The sequence below is a fragment of the Malania oleifera genome, chromosome 7 (assembly GCF_029873635.1).
Source record: "Malania oleifera isolate guangnan ecotype guangnan chromosome 7, ASM2987363v1, whole genome shotgun sequence".
NCBI lineage: Eukaryota > Viridiplantae > Streptophyta > Magnoliopsida > Santalales > Ximeniaceae > Malania > Malania oleifera.
In genome coordinates, this window is record NC_080423.1 from 89,190,114 (window position 1) to 89,213,999 (window position 23,886).

General features: G+C 35.0%; 1 protein-coding gene across 1 annotated transcript; it reads left to right on the top strand.

The window, feature by feature from the left end:
- Nucleotides 1–5,693: 5,693 nt before the first annotated feature.
- Nucleotides 5,694–7,888, top strand: LOC131159916 (peroxidase RIP1-like). Its single transcript, XM_058115146.1, has 3 exons — nt 5,694–5,985; nt 6,072–6,266; nt 7,150–7,888. The coding sequence occupies exons 1-3, from the start codon at nt 5,773–5,775 to the stop codon at nt 7,678–7,680; spliced, it is 939 nt and encodes a 312-aa protein (XP_057971129.1). The 5' UTR covers nt 5,694–5,772; the 3' UTR covers nt 7,681–7,888.
- The last annotated feature ends 15,998 nt before the right edge of the window (nt 7,889–23,886 follow it).

Here is a 23,886-nt window from a genome sequence, read left to right on the forward strand (position 1 = left end):
GGTTGTAAAGGTTGAGATCAGCCCTGTGCTAATTAACCTGGTTGTAATCGGTGCCGCTCCATCCCTAAATGAGCCATTAGTGGAATCCTCTAACTTGCGAGCTAGAGGCGGGGACGTAGGCACAGTTGACCGAACCTGATAACATATCATGTGTTTGTTTATATTTTCGCACTCTATATTTACTACACGTGTATGTTATGGTGTGAATGATGCACATGATTTAAATTTACGTACATTATATCTACTTACACATTTTGGATTGTATAGAATGATCCTAGGTAGCTAAATCATATTGATTTCTAATTTAACCTAGGAGAAAAGTTTGAAATTCCAATTCACCCCCCCTCTTGGGAATACAGCAATTCTAACATATTTATTTTATTACTTGATTCAAAACATCTAAGTTGTATTCTTACTTCTTTTTATCATTTTCATGACTAAAATTAGGCACGAATGGTCAAGCTGAGGGATGCACATGTTTTAGAGGCAAGTCAGAAAATGCCTGATTTCCATATAACTACTCAGGTGCTTAGAGAACAAACGGGGGGCTGGGTGAAAGGTCTTGGAAGTGGATACATCGCCCCAATAGCATCATCATCTATGGGTGCGGCGGCTCGTGCAGACATGGAACGGGCGCGTCGAGACGCCGAGTCTTGTGCAGAGGAGATGGTTCGACCGATGCATACGGAGGAAATGGAGAACCAGGAATTGAAAGACACGATGTCCACCATTGTAGTGGAGAACCATGAATTGAAACACACGGTATCCACCATTGTAGTGGAGAACCAGCAATTGAAACACACGGTGTCCAACTTTTGAGCCCATCTAGAAGCCATGATGATTAGGCAAGCGCAGTTCGAACAAATGATGCGTCAATCTTGACCAGATGATGTGGGTAGCTCTGCTCATTAGAAGGTATGTAAAACATAATTTGAACTGCATGCTGGTAGCTTTATTAGTTGTTTAATTGTATTTATATGCAGAATTGTGAATTATTGGGAGATACTGGAACTTTATTGATTGTGTTGTCAATTTAATTATTCCCAAGAAACCTCAACTCAATCTATCACATCAACATCACATAATCTAAGTAACAATTTCATGCACAACCCAAGCAGCATCAAGAATGCTTGAGAAGCAACCTTCTGGGCAAAACTAGAAAACCTTAGTTAAATTGTCTTCTAACTTTTTCCTAGTAATATTTTCTTGATGGATGGTATTATGTTATATGAACTGTATATTGAACTACTTGAATACATGCTTGTGTTGAATGCCAACTACATAATTGATGTAGTATATTGTGAATTGCATGCTGGTAGTGGATTTAGGTTGTTGCATGCTTGAAATGTTTTATTTTGTGAAAACAACAATGTTTCAGGTACAGGTTCTATAGAAAAATTTCCAATTTATCAACAACATGTTGCCGAAATTTCGTTAAATTTTTTTTAAAGAAAAACCATGTACAATGATAATTATGATAAAATTAATGTTAAAATATTTTTGAAAGGATGAGTGAAAGTTAAACGAAAATTCATTTCATTAATTCCTAAATTTGGGATTGTTGTTTTGATATTTTTGTTTGCTTGTGCTGACATTTGTGTTCTTGATTAATGACAATATAGTTTATATTAAAAAAATTAAAGCATTACTATGGCCTTCAGTTGGTGCATGTTTTCATGCTATTTGACCTATCTGCATCATCAATTATATCACTTTCAACAAATTAGCGGCACTATACCAAAACCTTATTAAATCAACCTGATGACATGATACTATGATCAAGGAGGATTATTTCTACGTCCATCCGCAGCCTGAAGAAAGTAGTCAGATAATCTTAATTTTAAAACACCAAGGAATTTTCATCTGACCCCTATGGTGCAAAAAATTGTGACCTAGCATTTAAATGTATGGGACTAAAATACAGAGAGTTAATTCATTATTTTACAAGAGAACAAACAGGAGACAATATGCTTACATCAATATCACTACTTAGAAGATAAATCCCTATCTTAAATGACCTAAAAACTTCTACCTGTAAACCAGCAGCAACATCACAGAATCTAAGTAACAACTTCATGCACAACCCAAGTTGCATAAAAAATGCTTGAGAAGCAACCTTCTGGAAAAAACTAGAAAACCTTAGTTCAATTGTGTTTTAACCTTTTCTTGGTAATATTTTCTTGATAGATGGTATTATGTGAAATGAATTGTATATTGAACTACTGAAATACATGCTTGTGTTGAACGCCAACTACATAGCTGATGCAGTACATTGTGAATTGCATGCTAGTAGTGGATTTAGGTTGTTGTCTGCTTGAAATGTTTTATTTTGTGAAAACAACCATGTTTCAAGTACAAGTTTTATGGAAAAATGTCCAATTTACAGACAGCATGCTGCCGAAATTTCGTTAAAATTTTTCTAAAAAAAAAACCATGTGTAAAGATAATTATGATAAAATGAATGTTAACATATTTTTGAAAGGATGGGTGAAAGTTAAACGAAAAGTCATTTCATTAAACCCTAAATTTGCATCTATTAACATTCATGGCATATCATTTGCTTTTAACTATAGATAAGCATTATCATTTGTCCGCCACCAAGGATATTCTATTTTGAGAACAAGTTAAAGTGTTTACGTGCGTGATTTGATGCATGCAATTGTATATATTTATATGTACGTCATTCACATTCATTTAAATTATTCGTTTAGGATTGAAAATTATTGTATGGCGCACTCTCTATATTTTTCTTCTTGATTCTACTGAGCGTCAACTCTCCATTTGTAACTAATTTTTTGTAGTGGCTATAGGTGACAAGCTGCTCCGGCAGCAACTAGGCAGCGACAGTAGTGGCCTTCCGATAAATTGCACGTAGCAGGATGGGTTGCAGGATGGAAGTGCGAGGAATAGGAATTTTGGATGCACGAGATTTTGTGTGAAGGGAGTAGTGGGGATATTTGGGGAAGTTTTTAGGGTCAATTTAGAAAACTATAACTAAAAGACCACTATTAGTGACAATTTTTTAAAACCGTCACCAAAATACCACTATTAATGATGGGCTAAAATCATCACTAATAATAAACTATTAGCGATGAAAATTTTCATCATTAATATCCGAAAAGGCCTTATAAATATTTTCGCGCTGTTGTTATATCAAGAAAACCTTTGTTTAGTGACGAAAGTATTAGTGACAAACCTGAAACTGTCACTAATAAACACTGATAATGCATGATTAGTGACGGATACAAGATTCTTCACTAATAGCACATTATTAGTAACAAATTTTGAATTCGTAACTAATATTTTCACTACTAAAAAATGATATTTTTTTTTTATAGTAATAGCATGAATTAGAACTAGTCTTTCTACATGCATTAATTAATAATTATGGGCCTTATGATGGCCCAATGATTCTAACTCATGACAGTTGGTTTTATTCATTAAGCATTAGTAACAAATAAACTATCATCCTCACATGTATTCCCATTGACATATATGCATAAGGCATGAAAATTGGGAACCAACATGCCTGGTCAGACTTTCGTACTTGATCGATGCATGACAGAATACCAAATCCATATAAAATTATTTTAATTTTCTCCGTTTAAATAAATAAACTTGTTGACCATTTCATGCTTTTGGTTAAGTATAGCATGCATTAGGACTCTTTCCACATGCGCTAATTAATAATTACGGGCCTTATGATGGCCCTTAGTCAACGTTTCTATCTCATGACTGTTAGTTTTGTGCATCGTTCACAACTGGATTGAAGCTAAGGCAGCAACTAATAATTCTTGTTGGGCGTGCTGGGATACAACTGCCATATAACTTGGCTAGCATGACTACACAACAGCAGCTGCTATTAATTAATTTATCTTAATATAATTAACTCCTAGCAGCCCATTTTACTTGATCAACAGGAGAACTATTAGAAAGGACTCCAATGGAACCTTTTATGTCATGTTTACTATGCAAAATAAAATGGATTGAGAAATAATATAAGAAATTTTGAATAAAATATATAAAATTTTGATTTATTCCACATTTATATGATGCACTTATATATAATTTTCCATCAATTTATTTGATTTTTTTCCGGAGCACACTCGCCCTAGTTTTTTTTTTTTTTTTTAAAAGAAGGGCGACACATCCATTTATTTATTAATAAACCCTCACTTCTAGCGGAGGAATACCGTGGTTACAAGACAAGTAATAAGAGATTACAAAAGACAAAACTTAATAGGTCTCCCAAAAAACAACACCAACATCCAGCCAAAAATAGAGTTATAAGTCCAAACAAAACAAAACAAAACAAGAACCTACAAAACAAATCTAACGTAACAAAAAAAATAAAAGATAAATAACATAAAACATAAACCAATACCAATAGGAAATCAGCTAAACATATCTTATATAAGCCGTACTCATCTTCTACAGTTTATACAAACCATTGATAACTCTAGGGAGTTATCAGCTAAACACTCGCCCTAGTTGAATGGAAAGTAGTTCATATTTCATTATATACTTCTTTTTATCTTTCCCAAAATTTATTCTCAAGACTTTTAATATCAAAGTCATAAATTTTAACTTCTTTAAAGAACAAATAACTTATTGGTATAATTATTGAAACAACCATGAAATTGCTTGTGTCAATGATGACGGGGAGAGGTATTAGGGAGACATACAAAGATGTCTCCTAAAATTTTTTCCCATCAATGGAATATTATTATTAGTGAGTAGTAGTTAATTAATTGCATATCTTTACTATGTAAAATAATTCTACCTAACTTGATGATGATGAAACAGTAATTTTAAGTGGTAATTTATTACTTATTCATAAACATCAAAATTTGTACCTTGTTAATTTTAAATGATAAATAATGAAGTAGATATGCGTGGGCTACATATTGACGACTATTGAAATGATTATAAGATCCTATTGGTGATATATATATATATATATATATATATATATATATGCACAATATGTAGTAATTAAAAAATGAAACGAGGAAAAGCTAATGATGAAATGAGTGACATGATAATTAAAACTCATATTTCCTTACAGGTAAATTTTGTACTCTACTTATTCCTTTTTTGTTGTTGGTATAGGACTTTCATAACACTTAGTTAAGTAGCATATACGTCTTCTTAAATATATGTTTGGTCCAACAAAATATCAAATCTGGGATATCCCAGAGTTGATAGTTCTTAATTGCTTGTTTTATACTCCAAATTATTGAAAGTATAGAATACATGTCCACAATTATCATTTGACCAAACCATACTGTTTTGGTTGAAATACACATTTTATGAATTAAAATTAAGGGGAAAAAAAGCCCCCATGGTGACTTCTTAGACACAAAGTGCTGCAAGTGCAAGGCAACATGGAGGGCATTATTTTATAATTCCTCCCAAATTCCTACTTATTTCAAGTCGGACTAGTTGAAAATATTTTTGTTTTTCCCCAGCTTGCATGCTCATGCTTTTTCTTTAATCCCAAACAAGCACTAGTTTCTTCGAAGTTGTCTTGTTGGCCGGGTCCAATAAGAGACGAAGTAATAATAGAATCGATCCATCTCTCTCTCTCTCTCTCTCTCACACACACACGCACACACACACACACACACGCACGCACACACGCACACACCCTCTCTCTCCTCTATAAATACAAACACCTCCTTTGGCAGAAGGACAAAACAAAACACACACCATTATATCCAAAGACCAGGCACCACAGTTAGCTAGGAGCTTAGAGCATATTAACTGGATATGGCTTCACATACTTTCCTCTACCTCCATGCATTCGTCACTTTCGCTCTTCTAACCACAGTCTTCTCTTCAAAGCTATCCTCTTGCTACTACAACGATGTGTGCCCCGAAGCCTTACCCACCATCAAACGCGTGGTGCAGGATGCTGTGAACCAAGAGAAACGCATGGGTGCTTCCTTGCTACGTCTTCACTTCCACGACTGCTTTGTCAACGTACCATCCTGCTTTCACCTGCAACTGATCAATATTACTCAGAACAATGAATTTGTTTTTGATTTTGTTGTGGCGCGTTCGTGCAGGGTTGCGACGGTTCAATTCTTCTTGACCCTTCCCCCACCATTGACAGCGAAAAGAACGCGCGTCCAAATGCTAACTCAGCCAGAGGATTTGAGGTCATCGACAGAATTAAGGCGGAGGTGGACAAAGCCTGCGGCCGCCCCGTGGTGTCCTGCGCAGATATCTTAGCTGTTGCAGCTCGTGATTCAGTTGTGGCGGTGCGTACTTAACCTTCCCAAGATCTTAATATGGCCATACATACATACATACATACATATATATATATATATATATATATATATATAGGAATATATCTGCTATTAACGAAGTGATCAGTCATCATTTTTCTTAATGTCAGCATGTTTCAAAAACCGCATCTAAATATACTTCCAAAAAATGATTAAATGGGTATTTTGGCTTAATTAAGTTAGCTGATGCACTTGCATCCTTCCTCTTTAGTGGCAGCCTGATTGTACTGTTTTGTCATATATTTTTAAGGAATGCAGTAAGCTCCTAAATGAACTGGCCTCGGAGAACATTTCGGTCAAGTCCCATGCAACTCTGTGTGCACGACATGCTTTGGAGAGATTGATTTGGAAAACACTATCAAAGCCCTATTTGTCAATTAAAATAATCAATATCTTGAGATATGTCCCAGGCACACAACGATGCATGGGATGGAATCCAAAAAAACATTGTTATCCAATATAATTGTTCTCATTCAATGATTTAATACTTTTGTGTTGAGTCACACACTTAAGCCACACCATTTTATTTATTTTTTTATTTACTTCAAAAGAATGGTGCTGTATATCATTCAAATACTCAATAGACTAGGATGATGGGCCTGCCCCAAGACATGGAAGCCCTTTCTCCGGGCTCCATAGCTAAGTGCTGGCTTCCATGTTTGAACTCTTTCAAAATCTTGTATTTCTAAAAGTTAGTTTGATTCAACAAAATAGTTATTCTTGAAATAAAAAAAAAAGTAGAAAATTTGGAGACTTGAAGCATGCTTTTCAGAGTTTTCCTCCTTTCGTTTTCCTTTCTTTCATGAGGATTTCTTGATAATTGAAGTGGCTTATGCCATGCATATATGTGCAGCTTGGGGGACCAACATGGAACGTGCAATTAGGGAGGAGAGACTCCACCACGGCCAGCAGAACCGCAGCCAACAACGACATTCCCTCCCCATTCATGGACCTCCCCGCCCTCATCAACAACTTCCGTAAGCAGGGCCTCGACAACAAAGACCTCGTCGCTCTCTCCGGCGGTCACACCATCGGCTTTGCCCAGTGCCAGTTCTTCAAGAACCGCATTAACAAGGACTTCGCCCGCGCCCGCCAGTCCACCTGTCCTCGCAGCGGCGGCGACACCAACCTCGCCCCTCTCGACCCCACCCCCGCCGGCTTCGACACTGCCTACTTCTCCAACTTGGTGGGCCAAAAGGGTCTCCTCCACTCCGACCAGGCCATCTTTAGCGGCGGTGCAACCGACGAGCTGGTGAGGACTTACAGCAAAAATGGTTGGGCCTTCTCGGCGGATTTTGCAAGGTCCATGGTTAAGATGGGAAACATAAAGCCTCTGACGGAGAAACAGGGTCAGATTCGTTTGAATTGCAGGAAGGTGAATTGAAGTGATTGCTGTTTTTGATTGGAATGCTTTTAAGCTGTGAAGCCTGTAATAACATTCGCGATGGGAAATTGAGTGTTTTCTTTTTATTTCTTCTTTTTATTTAAAATTTCGGCAAATTCTTTGCCATTTGTAATGTTCAATTGCTTTCAATGTGGTTTATTTTATTTGGTCAAGTGAATTGAATAAATTTAAATGTCAATCCAATTTTTGATACCATTGATTTGTTCCCACATAATATACTATTGATTGTCGATCTGTGATAATTCATACTTTAATTTGGTTCACTGCTAATTGGCTTACATATTATCTTTGTAATGTTTGGCATGCAACAATGAAATTGAATAAAATGTGTTTAATTTAGCCATTTTTCTAACCTAGCCCAAGGTCGTAATTTTTTCAGGTTGTAAGATGCTTTAATTAATATTGTAGAGATGAATATGTGATTGTACTTTAAAAAAATAGAAATTTAGGAACAATATTTTTTGTCTATTAGGAAGTTTAATAGGCCTAAAGTACGTAGAATAATAACCAATATTGCTTCTTAAATTTCGCCCACTCTTTTCCAATATTTCAACATAAAACATATATATGTAGTTTGATGAAAAAATAAAAATCAAGCACCTTTTTAAGGGGTGGCATAGATTTAAATGAGTAGATGGTGAATTGGATTAGTTGAGAATGAACTCCTTATGTCATCTTCCATCAAAAGTTTAAGGATATATATAGTTAGAATCATATAAATTTTAAAAATAATAGAAGGAAGGAGAAACAACGATGGCTATAGCACAATTAATCCACTATATCTGAGAAGGAAAAGAAAACAAAATAAAAGAAGTAATATAGCGAAAAAAGTAAAATTATAGATAAAAAATTGAAACTAAAAAAAAAATTGATTTGTTTATAACCTTGGAAACCATTTGCCTATTTTACACATGACTTATTCCTTCCGACTTGTTTGACTTGTTTTCTAGTTTCTACAATTCAAACTTGGAAATTGACGGCTTGTTTTCTGTTCTACTTGTTTCTATGTATCATATTACTTACAAGAGTTGTGTCGATAGTTGTCTTTTGATCAAAAGATGCATATTTCATGTTTTTGACTTGTTTTGTAGTTTCTATAGTTCAAACATGGGAACATTTGGCTAATTTTCAACATGGCTTGTTCCTATGGGTCATTTTAATCATAAGAGTTATGTCGATAGTTGGTTCTAAATCTAAAGATTCATATTTCACATTTTTGGGTCATTTTTACTTGTTTTATAGCTCTTACGATTCAAACTTGGGAACTGGTGGCTCATTTTCTACATTACTTGTTCCTATAGGTCATTTTACTCACAAAAGTTGTGTCGATAGTTGGTTTACTTAAAGACACATATTTCACTTTTTGGGCACCAAGAACCTCATTTTTTACCTATCTTGTAGCTCTCATGATTCAAACATAGGAAATGTTAGCTCATTTTCTACATTGCTTGTTCCCACACGTCATTTTCCTCACGAAAGTTGTGTTCGCAGTTGTTTTTTAATCAAAAGATGCACATTTTAGGTTTTGTCCGATGCTTAGAACCCTATTGTTTACTTGTTTTGTAGATCTTTCGATTCAAACTTGGGAACCATTGGCTCGTTATTCGTACAACTTGACTTTATTTGGTAGTTATTTTTTTATTTAAAGATATATACTTCACGTTTCAAGTGCCTAAAATCCCATTTTGATTTGTTTTGTAGCTCCTACAGTTCAAACTTGGGATTTGTTGGCTCATTTTCTGCGCTACATGTTCCTATGGGTCATTGTTTGCACAAAAGTTGTTATAATAATTGGTTTTTGACCTAAAGATGCATATTCCACATTTTTGGCACCTATAACCTCATTTTGACTTGTTTTATAGCTCATACGATTCAAACCTGGGAACTATTTCCTTGTTTTTGTTCCTATAGATAATTTTACTTCGAAAAGTCGTTTCACTACTTGGTTTATATATACGTACACCTAGAGATACATATTTCGTGTTTTGGGCACTTAAAACCTCATTTTGACATGTTTTGTGGCTCCTACAACTCAAACTTGGGAATCATTGGTCTTCTTTTGTACTACTTGTTCCTACGGGTTATTTTGGTCATGAGAGTTGTTCTTGTAGTTAGTTTTTGACCTAAAGATGCATATCTTGCGTTTCGGTTGCCTATAACCCTATTTTGACTTGTTTTGTAGCTTGATCCTATGATTCAAACTTGAGAACTGTTGACTCATCTTTTGCAAAAATTGTTCCTACAAGTCATTTTACTTATAAAAGTTGTGTTAGTAGTTGGTTTTTTCCAAAATATGCGTATTTTATTTTTCAAGCACTTAAAATCTTCTTTTTGACCTCTTTTCTAGCTCCTATGATTCAAACTTTGGAATCATTGGTTTGTTTTATACACTACTTGTTCCTATAGGTCTATTAGTTATAGAGTTGTGTTGATATTTGGAATTTGACCTAAAGATGCATATATTATGTTTGGGTACCCTGAACCCCATTTTTTACTTTGTAGAGGTTCAAAATTGGGAACCATTGGCTTATTTTTAGCATAACTTGTTCCTATGGATAATTTCACTTAAGAAATATGTGTCAGCAGTTGGTTTTTGACCTAAAGATGCATATTTCATGTTTCAAGCTCCTAAAACCTCATTTTTTACTTGTTTTATAGCTCCGACGATTCAAAGTTGGAAACCATTCACTCATTTTCTAGACTACTTGTTTCTACAAGTCATTTTTCTCATGAGGGCCCTGCTTATAGTTGGTTTTTGACCTAAAGAATTGTATTTCACATTTTTGGTGGCTAGAACCCCATTTTTTGAGTTGTTTTATATCTTATGTAGTTCAAACATGGCAACCATTGGCTTATTTTCCATGCGACTTGTTCTTATATGTCATTTTACTCAAGAAAGTTGTGTTAATAGTTGATTTTTGACTTAGAGATACATATTTCACATTTCGAGCACCTAAAACCCTATTTTTGGCTTGTTTTGTAGCTCCTACGATTCAAACTTGGGAACCGTTGGCTTATTTTTTGCACTATTTGTTCTTACGGATAAGTTTACTCATGAGAGTTGAGCCACTAGTTGGTTTTTTACCTAAAGATGCATATTTCACATTTTGGGTGCATAGAACCTCATTTTTTACCTATTTTGCAACTCATACGATTCAGATGTAGGAATTGTTGGTTCCTTTTCTGAATAACTTGTTTCTACGAGTCATTTTACTTACGATAGTTGTGTTAATTAGTAGTTGGTTTTTGACCTAAATATTAATATTTCACATTTTGAGCACCTAGAGCCCTATTTTTAACTTGTTTTGTAACTCATATGATTCAAACGGTTCAAATGTGAGAATTGTTGGGTCATATTTCTACTTCTTCCTATGAGTTTACTCACAAAAGTTGGGTCTGTAGTTGATTTTTGACCTAAAGATGCATACTCACATTTCAAGCACTCGAATCTTATTTTTGACTTGTTTTGTAGCTTTTATAACTCAAACTTAGGAACTGTTTGCTCACTTTCTGCACAACTTGTTTGTACGGGTCATTTTACTCACAATAGTTGTGTTGGTTATTGGTTTTTGACCTAAAGATGCATAAATCACATTTTCAGGACCTAGGACTCAATTTTTTTATTTGTTTTGTAGCTCCTATGGTTCAAATATGGGAACTATGGGCTCATTTTCTATACTACTTATTCCTAAGGGTTATTTTACTCATTAGAGTTGCACCAATAGTTTTTTTTTTTTTTTTTCCTAAGGAGGCATATTTCACATTTTATGTCCTAGAAACCCCATTTTGACTTATTTAGTTTGTAGCTCTTATGGTTCAAAATTGGAAACCATTGGCTGATTTTTGACACTACTTATTCCTATGGGTCATTTTACTCACAACTATATTGGAATTGGTGTATTCCCAAGAGGGGGGTGAATTGGGTGTTTAAAAATTTCTCCTAGATTTGGTCCAAATTCCACAACTAATATTACACAAACCTAGGATCTTTTTATATATTCGTAAACCCAATCAATCTCAATAGTAAAATATAAATATTCATGTTCTGGAATTTTAAATATGAAAATTAAAAGCAGGCACAAGAAATGTTATTGGGGTTCAGCCAACTATGCCTATGTACCCGCCTCAGCTCGCAAGCCCAAGGATTACAACTACTGCTCACTTAATGGGTGAAGTGGCACCGTTTACAACCAGGTCAAATTACCAGGGCTGACCTCAAATTTTACACACTCTCCTTACGGGACAAAGAAGGCTCTACCGATCCTTATGAGTTGGATCAAACCCCCTCACGCCATGCTTGGAATACAACAAATTCAAAATACAATTTTGTGTACAATTCAAATGCTTCTACATACAAGCAGATATGTACCAATGCGCATAAACAATAATCAACGCACCTCAAACAGATAAGAACTATAAGCTCAGTGCAACGATGTGTAATAGCACTTAATCTAATGTCAATAGGCGATCAATTGCAATAGTGTATTTTCAAACAATCTTTGAGACAGTATATCAAAGTATCTCAATCACAAGTATGGTTTCAAAGATATCCAACAAGTGTAATCAAAATATCTCAAAAATGATTTTCTCAAAAATCTAGCACAAGAGATATTTGTAGTATAAGCTTGTCAAAATAATTTTTGCACAATCAAAACACAAGCTTAATGAGTCTTGCAATAATGATGGAAAGACACACTAGCTAAAAGTTTTCCCCATACAAGGATTTATTAATTAAACCGGGGGGAAAAACTTTGGCTAAACTCTCAATCATAAATCAAACACACAATTAACACAATGAGAGTTTTAGCAAGTGGGACAATTTAAAATCACTCAAAGACACTTTGATTTAGCAAAAGGAATGGCAAAGGATGATTGCTTTTGGCTCTGGCTATGAAAAGGGGCTCTAAAAAATTCAGAGAAAATTTTAACTAATCAAATCCCTAATCAACACTTAATTTTGCAAATGAACACATATTTGTAGATATACCCAAAATTTTGACTATTGGGGATGCCACGGGGATTATTAAAATAGTTTTAAATGAGTTTAATAAAAATAACCCCGTTTTAACCTTAATTAGAAATCGAGCAATCTGAGAGGTTTGGTCGACCATATTTGAGGTTTGGTCAACCAAATCACTAAGCTTGGTCAACCATGGAATTTTTGAACTGAGGGTTTGGTCAACCATATTTAGGCGATTTTGGACCCTCCGAGGTTCGGTCAATCAAGGCATGTTCGGTTGACCAAATTTTGATGTTTGGCCAACTAGGTCAAATTTTAACTAGAGGTTTAGCCAACCGAAGCGTTGAGAATCACCCATGTGTTAGTTCGGTCGACCATACAATTTAAGTTCATTTTAAAATCGTCGACCGAAAAGTCAACAAGTTGACTCTGGGAGGTTCCGTCATCCGAAGCTTCTATGTAGGTTTTGGTTCGATTGACCGAGCACACTTAGGTTGTGTACTTAAGTCCTAATTTTGAATATTAATTTCCCTTGATATCATAGATGATAGTGGGGACTTATTCTAAGTGTCTAAGCAAGGTCCTAGGGTCTTTCTAAGATCTTTTTACCTAGACCCAAAAATCCGGTGTCGATCGACCTTCATCCCTAAGGTCATTCAACGGTCTTGAGCTTATAGGTTCCTGCATGCATGATATGGATCAATTATTACAAATAGTTGGAATTTAAATAATACTACATACCCAAATTAAAAATACAAAGAAATTAAACACTTTGGGTCTTCTTTTTCTTCAAGACAATATGTGCCGCAATATGATTTTGCTAATATGATCTTGCACACAAAATTGGCAAACATTAAATATCAAAGTATTTGTCATAATCAAAACGAGATATGACCCATAAGGTCAACAGAGTGTTTTGTCTATAATTGCTTTTTGATTTGTTTTTATTGAATTTGATATAAATTTAATTTTAGAAAGATAAGTAACATACCATACATATGAGGATGAAGGAGAACTTGTCTCTCTTTGTGTAAAAAGACATTGAACAATCACATCACATTCTATATCCTTGAAGGTTTTGAATATTGTGCTTATGCATACACAACACTTGTGCATATTAAATGATAAATGTCAAATAGGTCTAAGCTTATGTGCTTGAACACAGAAATATGCATCTGTTATAGTGACCTTATGTTGACTTCAATTAAAGTTGTGAATAATGTAATTTGCATATAATTTGCATACATTGACTTCAACTCTCCCACAAACTCATAAACCAAAACCCATGTGTTGACTTTAATCAAATTAAGTTGTGAAAAATGTGATTTTCATAAATAGAAACAACAATAAAGTAATAAATAAAAATCTAAATTTAACTTTTATAATTGCGTTAAAATCTAACATCAATTGACAAACATAAGAGGATATTGTTTCTCTTTAGCGACAAAATAGGTTTGTCATTGTTGTGTCGGGCACCCCACTTGTGACAAATACCAATACTACAACTAATGCTATTGAAAATATAAAGAACTAAAGCAAATGAAAAAACTAATAATAAAAAAAAGTAAAAAGAACAAGAGAACAAATTAATGAGGTTTGGTATAGAATTACCTACGTCCTCGGGCGTCGATGATCAATCAACTACTTTTTGACAAAGTACAATTTTGAAGTGTGTTTTTCAAATGGAGAGTTGAGTTCTTTATATATAACTTCAACCTCAAATCCAAAAAACACTTCTCACCGATGTGGGAAAAACAAAGAAAAAATTCAAATTTATACCAATGTGGAACTATTCTACCAATGTGGGATAAAAAATAATAAATCTCTACCTTGACAATAAATTCAACAAATTTTTCAGTCACCAACATTTTCTAGAGTTCCACCTCATCAGCGCCTTCCAAAAATATTCAGACTTGCAAGATATTGATCAAGTCAAAATAATGTTTGAACTTGATTGTTTTCACAATATTGGTCAACATATCTGCAGGATTTTCAACTGTAGCAATCTTCTAAAGAAATATCTTATCTCCATCAATAATATCTCACATAAAATGAAATCGAACGTCGATGTGCTTCATTCGTGCATGATAGAATTGGTTCTTTGTCAAATGAATAGCACTCTGGCTATCACAAAACACAACAATGTGCTTTTGAATAACTCCAAAATTTTCAAGTAAACCCTGCACCCAAATAACTTCCTTAATAGCCTTTGAAGCTGCCATGTACTCTGCTTCTGTTGTAGATAAGGCAATGGTAGACTGTAAGGTAGACCTCCAACTCACTGGACCATTGGCAAATGTAAAACCATATCCAGTAATTGATTGATGTTTATCCAAATCACCTATAAAATTAGAATCCACATATCCAATAACTCGTTGTTCAATAGTATTATTTTTCTCAAATACTATACCAACATCAATGGTATTCATAATATATCTAAAAATCCATTTCACAGCTTTCCAATGTCCTTTACCTAGATCATGTATATACCTTCTCACCATACTAACAGCTTGTGAAATATCAGGTCTAGTACAAACCATTACATACATCAGACTACCAACAACACTTAAATAAGGAACTTGTGACATATACTTACGTTCCTCATCTCATTTAGGAGATAAAGCTGCACTAAGTTTGAAATGAAGAGCAATAGGAGTGCTTACTAGTTTTGACTGCTCAGACATGCCAAAAATTTGTACTACCTTCTTCAAATATTGTTTTTGAGACAAACTAACTCTTCCTCTCATTTTGTCTCTGCGAATCTCCATGCCAGACATCTTCTTTACTTCACCAAGATCTTTCATCTCAAACTCTTGATTTAACTTAGTTTTCAACTTGTTGATTTCTTCCTTATTCTTTGAAGCTATCAACATATCATTAACATATAAGAGTAAATATATAAAAGATCCATTATGTAGTCTGCGAAAATAAACACAATGAGTATGTTTATTTTTTATGTACTTATGACCCATCATAAACTGACGAAATCGTTTGTACCACTGTCTTGGAGACTGTTTTAAACCATACAATGATTTAACTAGTTTACATACCCAATTTTCTTTTCAAGCAACTTGAAATCCATCTGGTTAAGTCATATAGATTTTCTCTTCCAAATCACTATATAAAAATGCAGTTTTTACATCAAGTTGGACTAGTTCAAGATCAAATTGTGCTACCAAAGCTTACAAAATTTGAATGGAAAAATGTTTAATGACTAGAGAAAATAGCTCATTATAATCAATGCCTTCCTCTTGTGCGTAGCCCTTAGCTACCAATCTAGCTTTGAAGCGAACATTATTTGCATCTGAAAATCCTTCTTTCTTTACATAAACTCATTTGCAACCAATTGTTTTCTTACCCTTAAACAGCTGGACTAACTCCCAAGTCTGATTTTGATAAAGAGACTGCATTTCTTCACTCATTGCTCTTTTCCACTTGTCTGATTCAGAGTTCCTCATTGCTTCTTTGAAAGTGTAAGGAACATTATCATCTACAACTAGAAGTGCATATGCCACTATATTAGTATACCAAGTAGGTTTTTGAATTTCTCATCTTGGCCTTGAAGGAACAATTGATTCTCGTTGCTGTGAAGATTCTCGAATTGAAATCTCCTCTTTTTATACCTATTCCCCACCATAACTAGAGAGTTACCTTATGTAGTCACATTTCTCACTGAGTTTCTCGAAATTGTCTCAACCTCCACCTGTTGTTGAGTACCACTGGTCATCTCTTCAACTCATGACTCCTTGCGTATTGTTTTCTTCACCATCGCAAGTTCATCAAAAGTCACACCTCTGCTTAAAATCATTTTTTTCGTCTCTAGACACCAAAGACGGTATCCTTTGACTCTTGCAGTTATCCCCAAGAATATTACTTTCTTGGCTCTTGGATCCAACTTAGATTCTTTAATATGATAATAAGTCATAGTACCAAATACATGTAAAGAATCGTAATCACTAGTAGCTTTCCATACCATACCTCATAGGGTGTTTTTCCCCTTATTGAAAATGATGGTAGACGATTGATGAGATGACACGCATATCTAACAGCCTCAGCCCAAAACCTTTTGTCTAATCCAACATTAGATGATATACATCAAACTTTCTCCAGCAAAGTATATATCATGCGCTCTGCCACCCTATTCTGCTGTGGTGTATCTCTAACTGTGAAGAGTCGAACATCGTGTTTTTTACAAGGTTCGGTCGCAGCCTATGTCCTTACCTCAAACAACCAGCGGTGAGGATTCCTTTACCACTTCATTACCAGGTGAAGCAAACCTCTCCCCATTCAAGGTGGAGCTCACATCTCTAACGAGAACATCCCTCTCGCTACGCAACGATTCAAATTACCTAAATCGTAGAAACTATACAAAAAAAAAAAAAGCAAAATGCTTGTACAAAAAAATACTCCTAAATCAAGCAGATTAGTACAAATTAGAATCAAAAATACTTCAAATAAAATCAATATAGAAGTTGAAGCTTGAAAGTATATCGCCACAAATCTAATTTAAGAGTGTGAGTTTTGAAAGATCAAATCAGAATTTCGTGAGTATTCAGCAAGAACATTGTAGCCTCTTCAGAAAAGTATAACCAAGGAGTTTTGAAAGAATACGTGTGTGCCGTTATCTCTTCTTAACCTAATGTGTGAGAATATTAATTTTAAATAGTGCTCTAGGGTTTGAAAAATTTTCCCTCAAATTTTCTCTCAACTTGGAAACCAATAATGCAAGATTTGGAAACAAGATAAGCGCTATTAATCATTTAAGTATATACATCCGTTGATTAGACTCGAAGGGTCAGTCGCTTAAGCTTTTTTAAATATATCGCATTCTAAAAGTCAAAATAGGATCAGTCGACTAGTCCCAATAGGTCAATTGTTTGTGCCTATTCTATTTTCATATTTTCAAAGTCAGTAGCACTTTAGTAGCGTGATGAAATATCATTAGTCGCTTGACCTCTTAGCAATACTTGTTTTTCAATGTTTTGGCTCCAAACTTAAATTCATAACTTGGAAAACTTAATTTGGACTTTAAGAAAATATTTTCCATGTATAAAATAGGTCTCTAAGTCCATAATTTATCCTAGGAGCTTCACTCATCAATATTGAAATTTGAAATACTTACATGAGACTTTCACACGATAAATCTATCTAAGTTCCTAAGTCTTCATATTGTGAAGCTTCCAAGATTCTTCTAGGATTTATGTGAATCTTTAATAATCTTCATATCCCTCATGACTTGAAACTTCATGTTCATCATGGCTCATAGCTTTAAGTGTGATTTTCATTCAAGCCCTTCGAGAATATCTACTTGATTTTATAAAAACACTTAGACCCTGAAACTTAACTGTTGGAATTGGTGTGATCCCAAGAGGGGGGGTGAATTGGATTTTAAAAGATTTTCGCTAAATTAAAAATTTACGCCAATTCACCACATATCATATCCCATTTTCATGTGTGTATGTAAATTAAAAAAACGATAAATGCAAACATACACGTGGAACATATCTCATTTAAAATAGAGGTGTGCATGCAAATAATTTTAACGATAAATGAAAGCTTACACATGCAGAAATTTATGTGCAGAAATATAAATGAGATTGAGAGAGAGCAACACAAGATTTGCCATCGAGGTTCGACCAAACTAGTCCACATCTTCGCCTTGGGCATAGCCCCTAAGGATTCCACTATATCTGCTCACTTAAACAGGCAAAGCAGAAGTTGTTTAGAACCTTTCCTTACAGGACAAGGTAAACCCCATGTTAGATTACAGGGCTAACCCCAACCTTATAACCTCTCCTTACGGGACAAGGAAAACCCTAACTCAATTACCAAGTTGAGCCAAACTGGTCTCCTTTACGGGCGGAGACTCCCGAGTTCAATTTTCGGGCTAAACCCAACCAGTCTCCCTTACAGGGCAGAGACTCCCAAGTTCAATTAACAGGTTGAACCCAACTAATACATAAAAAACTTTTGTACATAAAAATGCTTCAGAAAATACAAGCAAAGATGTACACGTTTAAGCTCTTAAAATGCACTCTCTAATGATATGAAATTTGCTCAGTAGAGTAAGGGTGTTTTTCGAAATAATATTTCAACCTTTGAAAATAATTTGTATTATGAAAACTCTAAGGTTTTGACCCTAACAAAAATATTCTCCAAAATATATTTGTCTAGGAATAATAGGAGAACCTAGGGTTTTGCATTCAACTTTTTTTGCAAAAATAAAATATAAGTAAATATTTATATGATAAATATGATCTCCAATAAATATTTTTGCAAATAAAAATTGTTGACTCAATGTGTCCAATCCTATTTTGATAATGACAAATCACTTGGTATTTGATCTGTGCATTGAGATTGTGAATAGGAACTATGTTTAAGCATGCACGGAAGGATAACGATTCATGGAAGCCATAAAGAATAAAGTTTCCAAGATTGGCAAGATCCATGGAACTCAAAGAGTACAAGAATGAAGATGCAAGCACCAAGTTCAAAAACGTCATGGGAATGGGTACTTAGAACTCATGTATTTATATTTTCACATTATTTAATTTGAGGCTCAAATCATACCTTAGAATGACTTTAGGACTCATGCATTTCATGAACATCATTAGGGGACATTCATAGACATAGAAATAATGTCAAAACCCCGGAAAATATTTTTATAAAAGAGTCAAGAAAGGAAGTAAAACAAATTTTTCAAACTAAAAGAAAAAATCCAGGAATTGGGAACTTTAGAAGATCGAAGTCAACGGTCAGTCGTCTGAAGTGGCAACTTTAGAAGACCAAATTTAACCTCAGTCATCTGAAGAATTTCTTCAGAAGACCGAAGATTAAGATCAGTCGTCTGAAGAACTTCTTGTGAAACTCAAAACCTGGCAAAAGACTAAACTCACACTTCAGCCATCTGAACCTGACACTTCGGTTGTCTGAGCCCCAACCTTAGTTGTCTGACCCTGTGTCCAGGTTATTTTTTTTTAAGCTTAAAAAAAACTTCAGTCGTCTTAACCCTTGACTTCAGTCGTCTGAACTTGCGGGAAAACTTAAAAGTTTAATTTTTATTAAGAGAACTTGCGAGATATTTTTGATCCAACGGTTGAGATCTATTCTAAACGCAAGATCACTATATATACTGAATATCTAAACCTTAATACAGTAGTGATGACAAATGAGAAGAGAATATAACATTTTTAAAAAGAAAAGTGAGAAACTTGAGCTGATTACTACACGATTGCCTGCACACCATTCCATATTCATTTTCCTTAGGTAAATCCACTCAAAAAACTAAAAGGGATCTCACTCATATGTCTTGATTTCAACTTCGTATTAAGGTTTGGTTAGTCCATTTAGTTTTATCAAGAGATTCTCATATCAACATCTATTTTGAATATCTTTAGAGGAGTTTTATATTGAGTTTTCACAATCATATAAAGATTGCTTTTGACAAGTTCAATACTTAAGAATCAAGAGTGTTCTTAGTCAAAGACTTGATGTTTTGAATATTTCTAAACTATTTGGTTAGATATCCTTAGAAGTGCATAAATATATATATAGATATATATATATATATATATATATATATATATATTGAAGGATATTTTCTGAAAATCATATATTAATTTTTTTGATCTTTGGTATTCTCATCACATAGATACTTATACATACATTAAGTCAAATATTACCAAGATCACATTGAGATTGAAATCTTGAGAGAAATATTGTTTTTGACGAAGTGTGATTAAAATCTTTGCAATCTTCAAAGTTGTTTTTGTATTCAAAGATTTAACCTAAGTTCTCCAAAGCATTGAGTTATATAAATATTTTTGGGATATTTAATTAAAAAAAAAAAAAAAGGGATTTGTGTGTTGAAGCATATAATTCATAAACGATTGTATCGTTTCATACATTCTAAGCTTCAAGTTTCATCACATGATTATGTATTAGGAATTTGAATTGCACTCACTAGCTTTTGTTGGAAGCAAATTTGAGTGTTTTACAGATTTCATTGTATTCACGGTTCGGGTTGTGAACCGGGTTTGAGGAGAGAGTTGTATCTCTTGTAAGCACCGGATTAGGAGAAAGTTGTACCCCTTGTAAGAAGCGGATTGTAAGGGAAACTTCATCTCAATTTAAGGTGCAAATGGTAAATCAATATTTGATTCTTTTTAGGGATACTTGTCGGCCAAAGATGGCCATCTATCATTCGATCAAAACATGATTAACGGACCGACATGAGATTCATGGAACCAACAGCTATTTTACTGAGGCTTTGAAAACTTCTTCGCAGTATTTGAATTCATAGAGTGACGAACATTGTTTCATCTTCCTTTACTTCCGTCTCCTAGAATTTTCATAACTATCATCCGCTTGTGGCTCATAAATACTGGCATTTTTGTTTTCCTTATCTTAGGATGAAACACGAGTAGACAAAATTTTGGCAATTGAACTTCTTGATGCAAGTGATATACGAAAATGCATAATTTCATTTCTTTAATAAAAAAGGAAATTTTTGAGACACAAGCGTTAACAAATTGCAACAAAAGAAAGAAGAAAACAAAAGCATCCTTGAAGGGGGCGGACGATCAAAAGTTTGCCACTTGAATTTCTCCATTTCCATGATTAAAGAGTAAACCCATTCATTCAGACTAAATGTAGAATATCTCTGATCCAAAACTTATTGTACTCTTTTGACTGATTTGAACTTCAAAATATTCTTTTAACGTTGCACAACGGGCTCCTCCGTTTCAATCGCCTATAGACCCAAATCTCTTAAGGTTTGTACTTTATGTTCAAAATGCCAACATTTTTCAATTGAATGACCTATTGCCCCTGAATGATACTCGCATTGAGCATTTGGATCGTACCACCTCAAGAAAGGGGACTGCAGCAACAATCCTGGTACTGGTGCAACCATTTGAACTGACACCAATTGCGGGAACAATTCTGCCTAAGTCATCAGAATAGGTTGAATTTCTTTTCTTTTTCTTTCCATCGGGGGTTCCCCTCTCATGTCCTGAACATTCAGCTGCCTTGTAACAGGCTTAGGCCTGAGGGAAATTGCTTGGGGTTGCGCACCTGGCTGGTCTATCTGATGGACTGTGGGTTTGTAAGAAAAGTTCTTATTTGTCCACCGGGTCTTACCCTCTTGGTAAGGATGCCCCTGAATCATCTGTGCTTCCTCGTCTTTCTTCCTTTCACTCGAATCAGTTTCTGCGCCATTACTTTTGGTTCTTCCGACTTTGATGGCCATTTCAATTCTCTCTCCTGTAGAAACAATATCCATGAAGTCATGAGGGGTTGCCCCTAAGAGATATCCGAAGTAAGGATCTTTCAATGTATTCACGAATAGGGAGATAGCCTCCCTATCTTCCACCAGAGGGCTCACTTGGATGGACATGTCCCTCCATCTATATGCATATTCTCTAAATGTTTCATTAGGTTTCATTTGCATGCTTTGTAGGGTCATGCGATCAGGTGCCATTTTTATCACGTGGCGATACTGAGCTATGAAGGAATTTGCCAAATCTTTCCAAGTACGAATTCGAGCTTGATCCTGCTGAATGTACCATCTGATAGCCGCTCCAGTCAAGCTATCTTGAAAGCAATGCATCATCAACCTTTTATCATCGGTGTGTGCAGCCATTTTCTGGCAATAAAGTCGCAAATGGGTCCTAGGACAGTGGGTTCCATCGAATTTTTTAAAATCCGGCATCTTGAACTTTGGCGGTAGAGTGACCTTTGGCACTAGGCAAAGGTCACTAGGGTCAACGGAGTCGAATGTATTATACCCTTCAATTGCTTTCAAGCACTCCTCCAATATGTCACAATGACGCTCAGACTCAGATCTGTTTATCTCGATATCGGAAGTTACTAATGGGGAAGTTCGTGCGACTGGAAACCCTTGTGCTGGCACAGTAGGGATGAATGGAGGTATATTTGGCATTGGATCCCCTATGACGCCAAGTGGTGGAGCTGATGTTTGTCCATGATTTGGGGTGAACCTTGGAGGATGAGTAGGGTCCGTATCTGTCTCAGGATCATTCTATACCGCTTTTTCTTTGTTCATCAATAATTCCAGAATTTTGCTCATTTTCTCAGTCAATTCTTCTTGTCCTTGTTCTATGCCCAGGACCCTATTTTCTAGTTGTTCACTCATTTCTCTTGCCTTTGGCCTAGTATTGTACGGATGCGTAGTGGTCTCAATATTGCTTTCGATTATTCAACCAGCTTCTTTCCTTGAGAGAGTTGTGGACCAAAACTTTCTTTTTAGAACCGAATGCATGATTATGTAATGCATGAATGTGTGAGTATTTAATGCATGACCATGGGATGCAATAGGTGTTTATGCATGGATCTAACTAGTGCACTTATACATACAAACAAAGATATGAACATGTATGTAGCCTATCCTACATAGCTATGCATGAAATAAAGTGCATGAATGCGATGTAACCTAAATGACTACTTTGCCAAAATTCTAGAAAAATTCCGCTAATGAAAGATTTCACGACCATTGATGGGCGACAATTTCAGTTCAAATCTTCCCTCAACCGTTTCTTTCTTTGTTGATGGTCCATGTACCTTAGAACCTACGAAAGATCAGGTTATGATCTAACTTTGGGGTTGACCCAGGCTGGTCAATCCATTGGATTTGTTCAATGCGGGCTTGTGTACCTTAACATGCACTTGGACCTCGAGTATTTTAAAATATGGGCTTCAAGCTATTTTATGATGGGATCAAACCCTAGTTGAAAAGGAATTGAGCTTGGATTGCTTAGAAAATGTTGGCCTGGATTTGTAGATAATAAAGCTGAGACCTGCTTCTGAAATCTGGGTTTGACCCTTTTTGAAAATGGGGCTTGAGCCATGTTTTTTCTTAGGAAAAGGTCGGGCCCAAGTTTTTTTTTTTTTTTTTTTTTTTGAAAAAAGAAATTGGGCCCGAGTTATTTGAAAAGGGTTGGGCCGACCTGTATTTTAAAATGCTTAGGCCAAGTGCTTCAGTTTTTGAAAGGATGGGTCATGGTCTCATTATTGGGCTTTTTAGAATACTAGCTAAGTAGTATGTAAGTCTAAAATAGATGCAAAATGCATGGTATAATACAAGGTATCTCACAACATAAATACAACATACAGTATGGGGAGAAGGATGTCCCGACCCAGGGTAGGTATGTATATATAGGGTTCTTTATGGTTCTATCCTAGTTGAGGAAAACTATATACAAATA

Bases quoted from the DNA above. Each gene is read 5' to 3' on its own strand.
- LOC131159916 (XM_058115146.1), top strand. From the start codon at position 5,773: ATGGCTTCACATACTTTCCTCTACCTCCATGCATTCGTCACTTTCGCT. The intron at 5,986-6,071 runs GTACCATCCTGC...GCGTTCGTGCAG, and splicing joins TCCACGACTGCTTTGTCAAC to GGTTGCGACGGTTCAATTCT. The intron at 6,267-7,149 runs GTGCGTACTTAA...ATATATGTGCAG, and splicing joins CTCGTGATTCAGTTGTGGCG to CTTGGGGGACCAACATGGAA.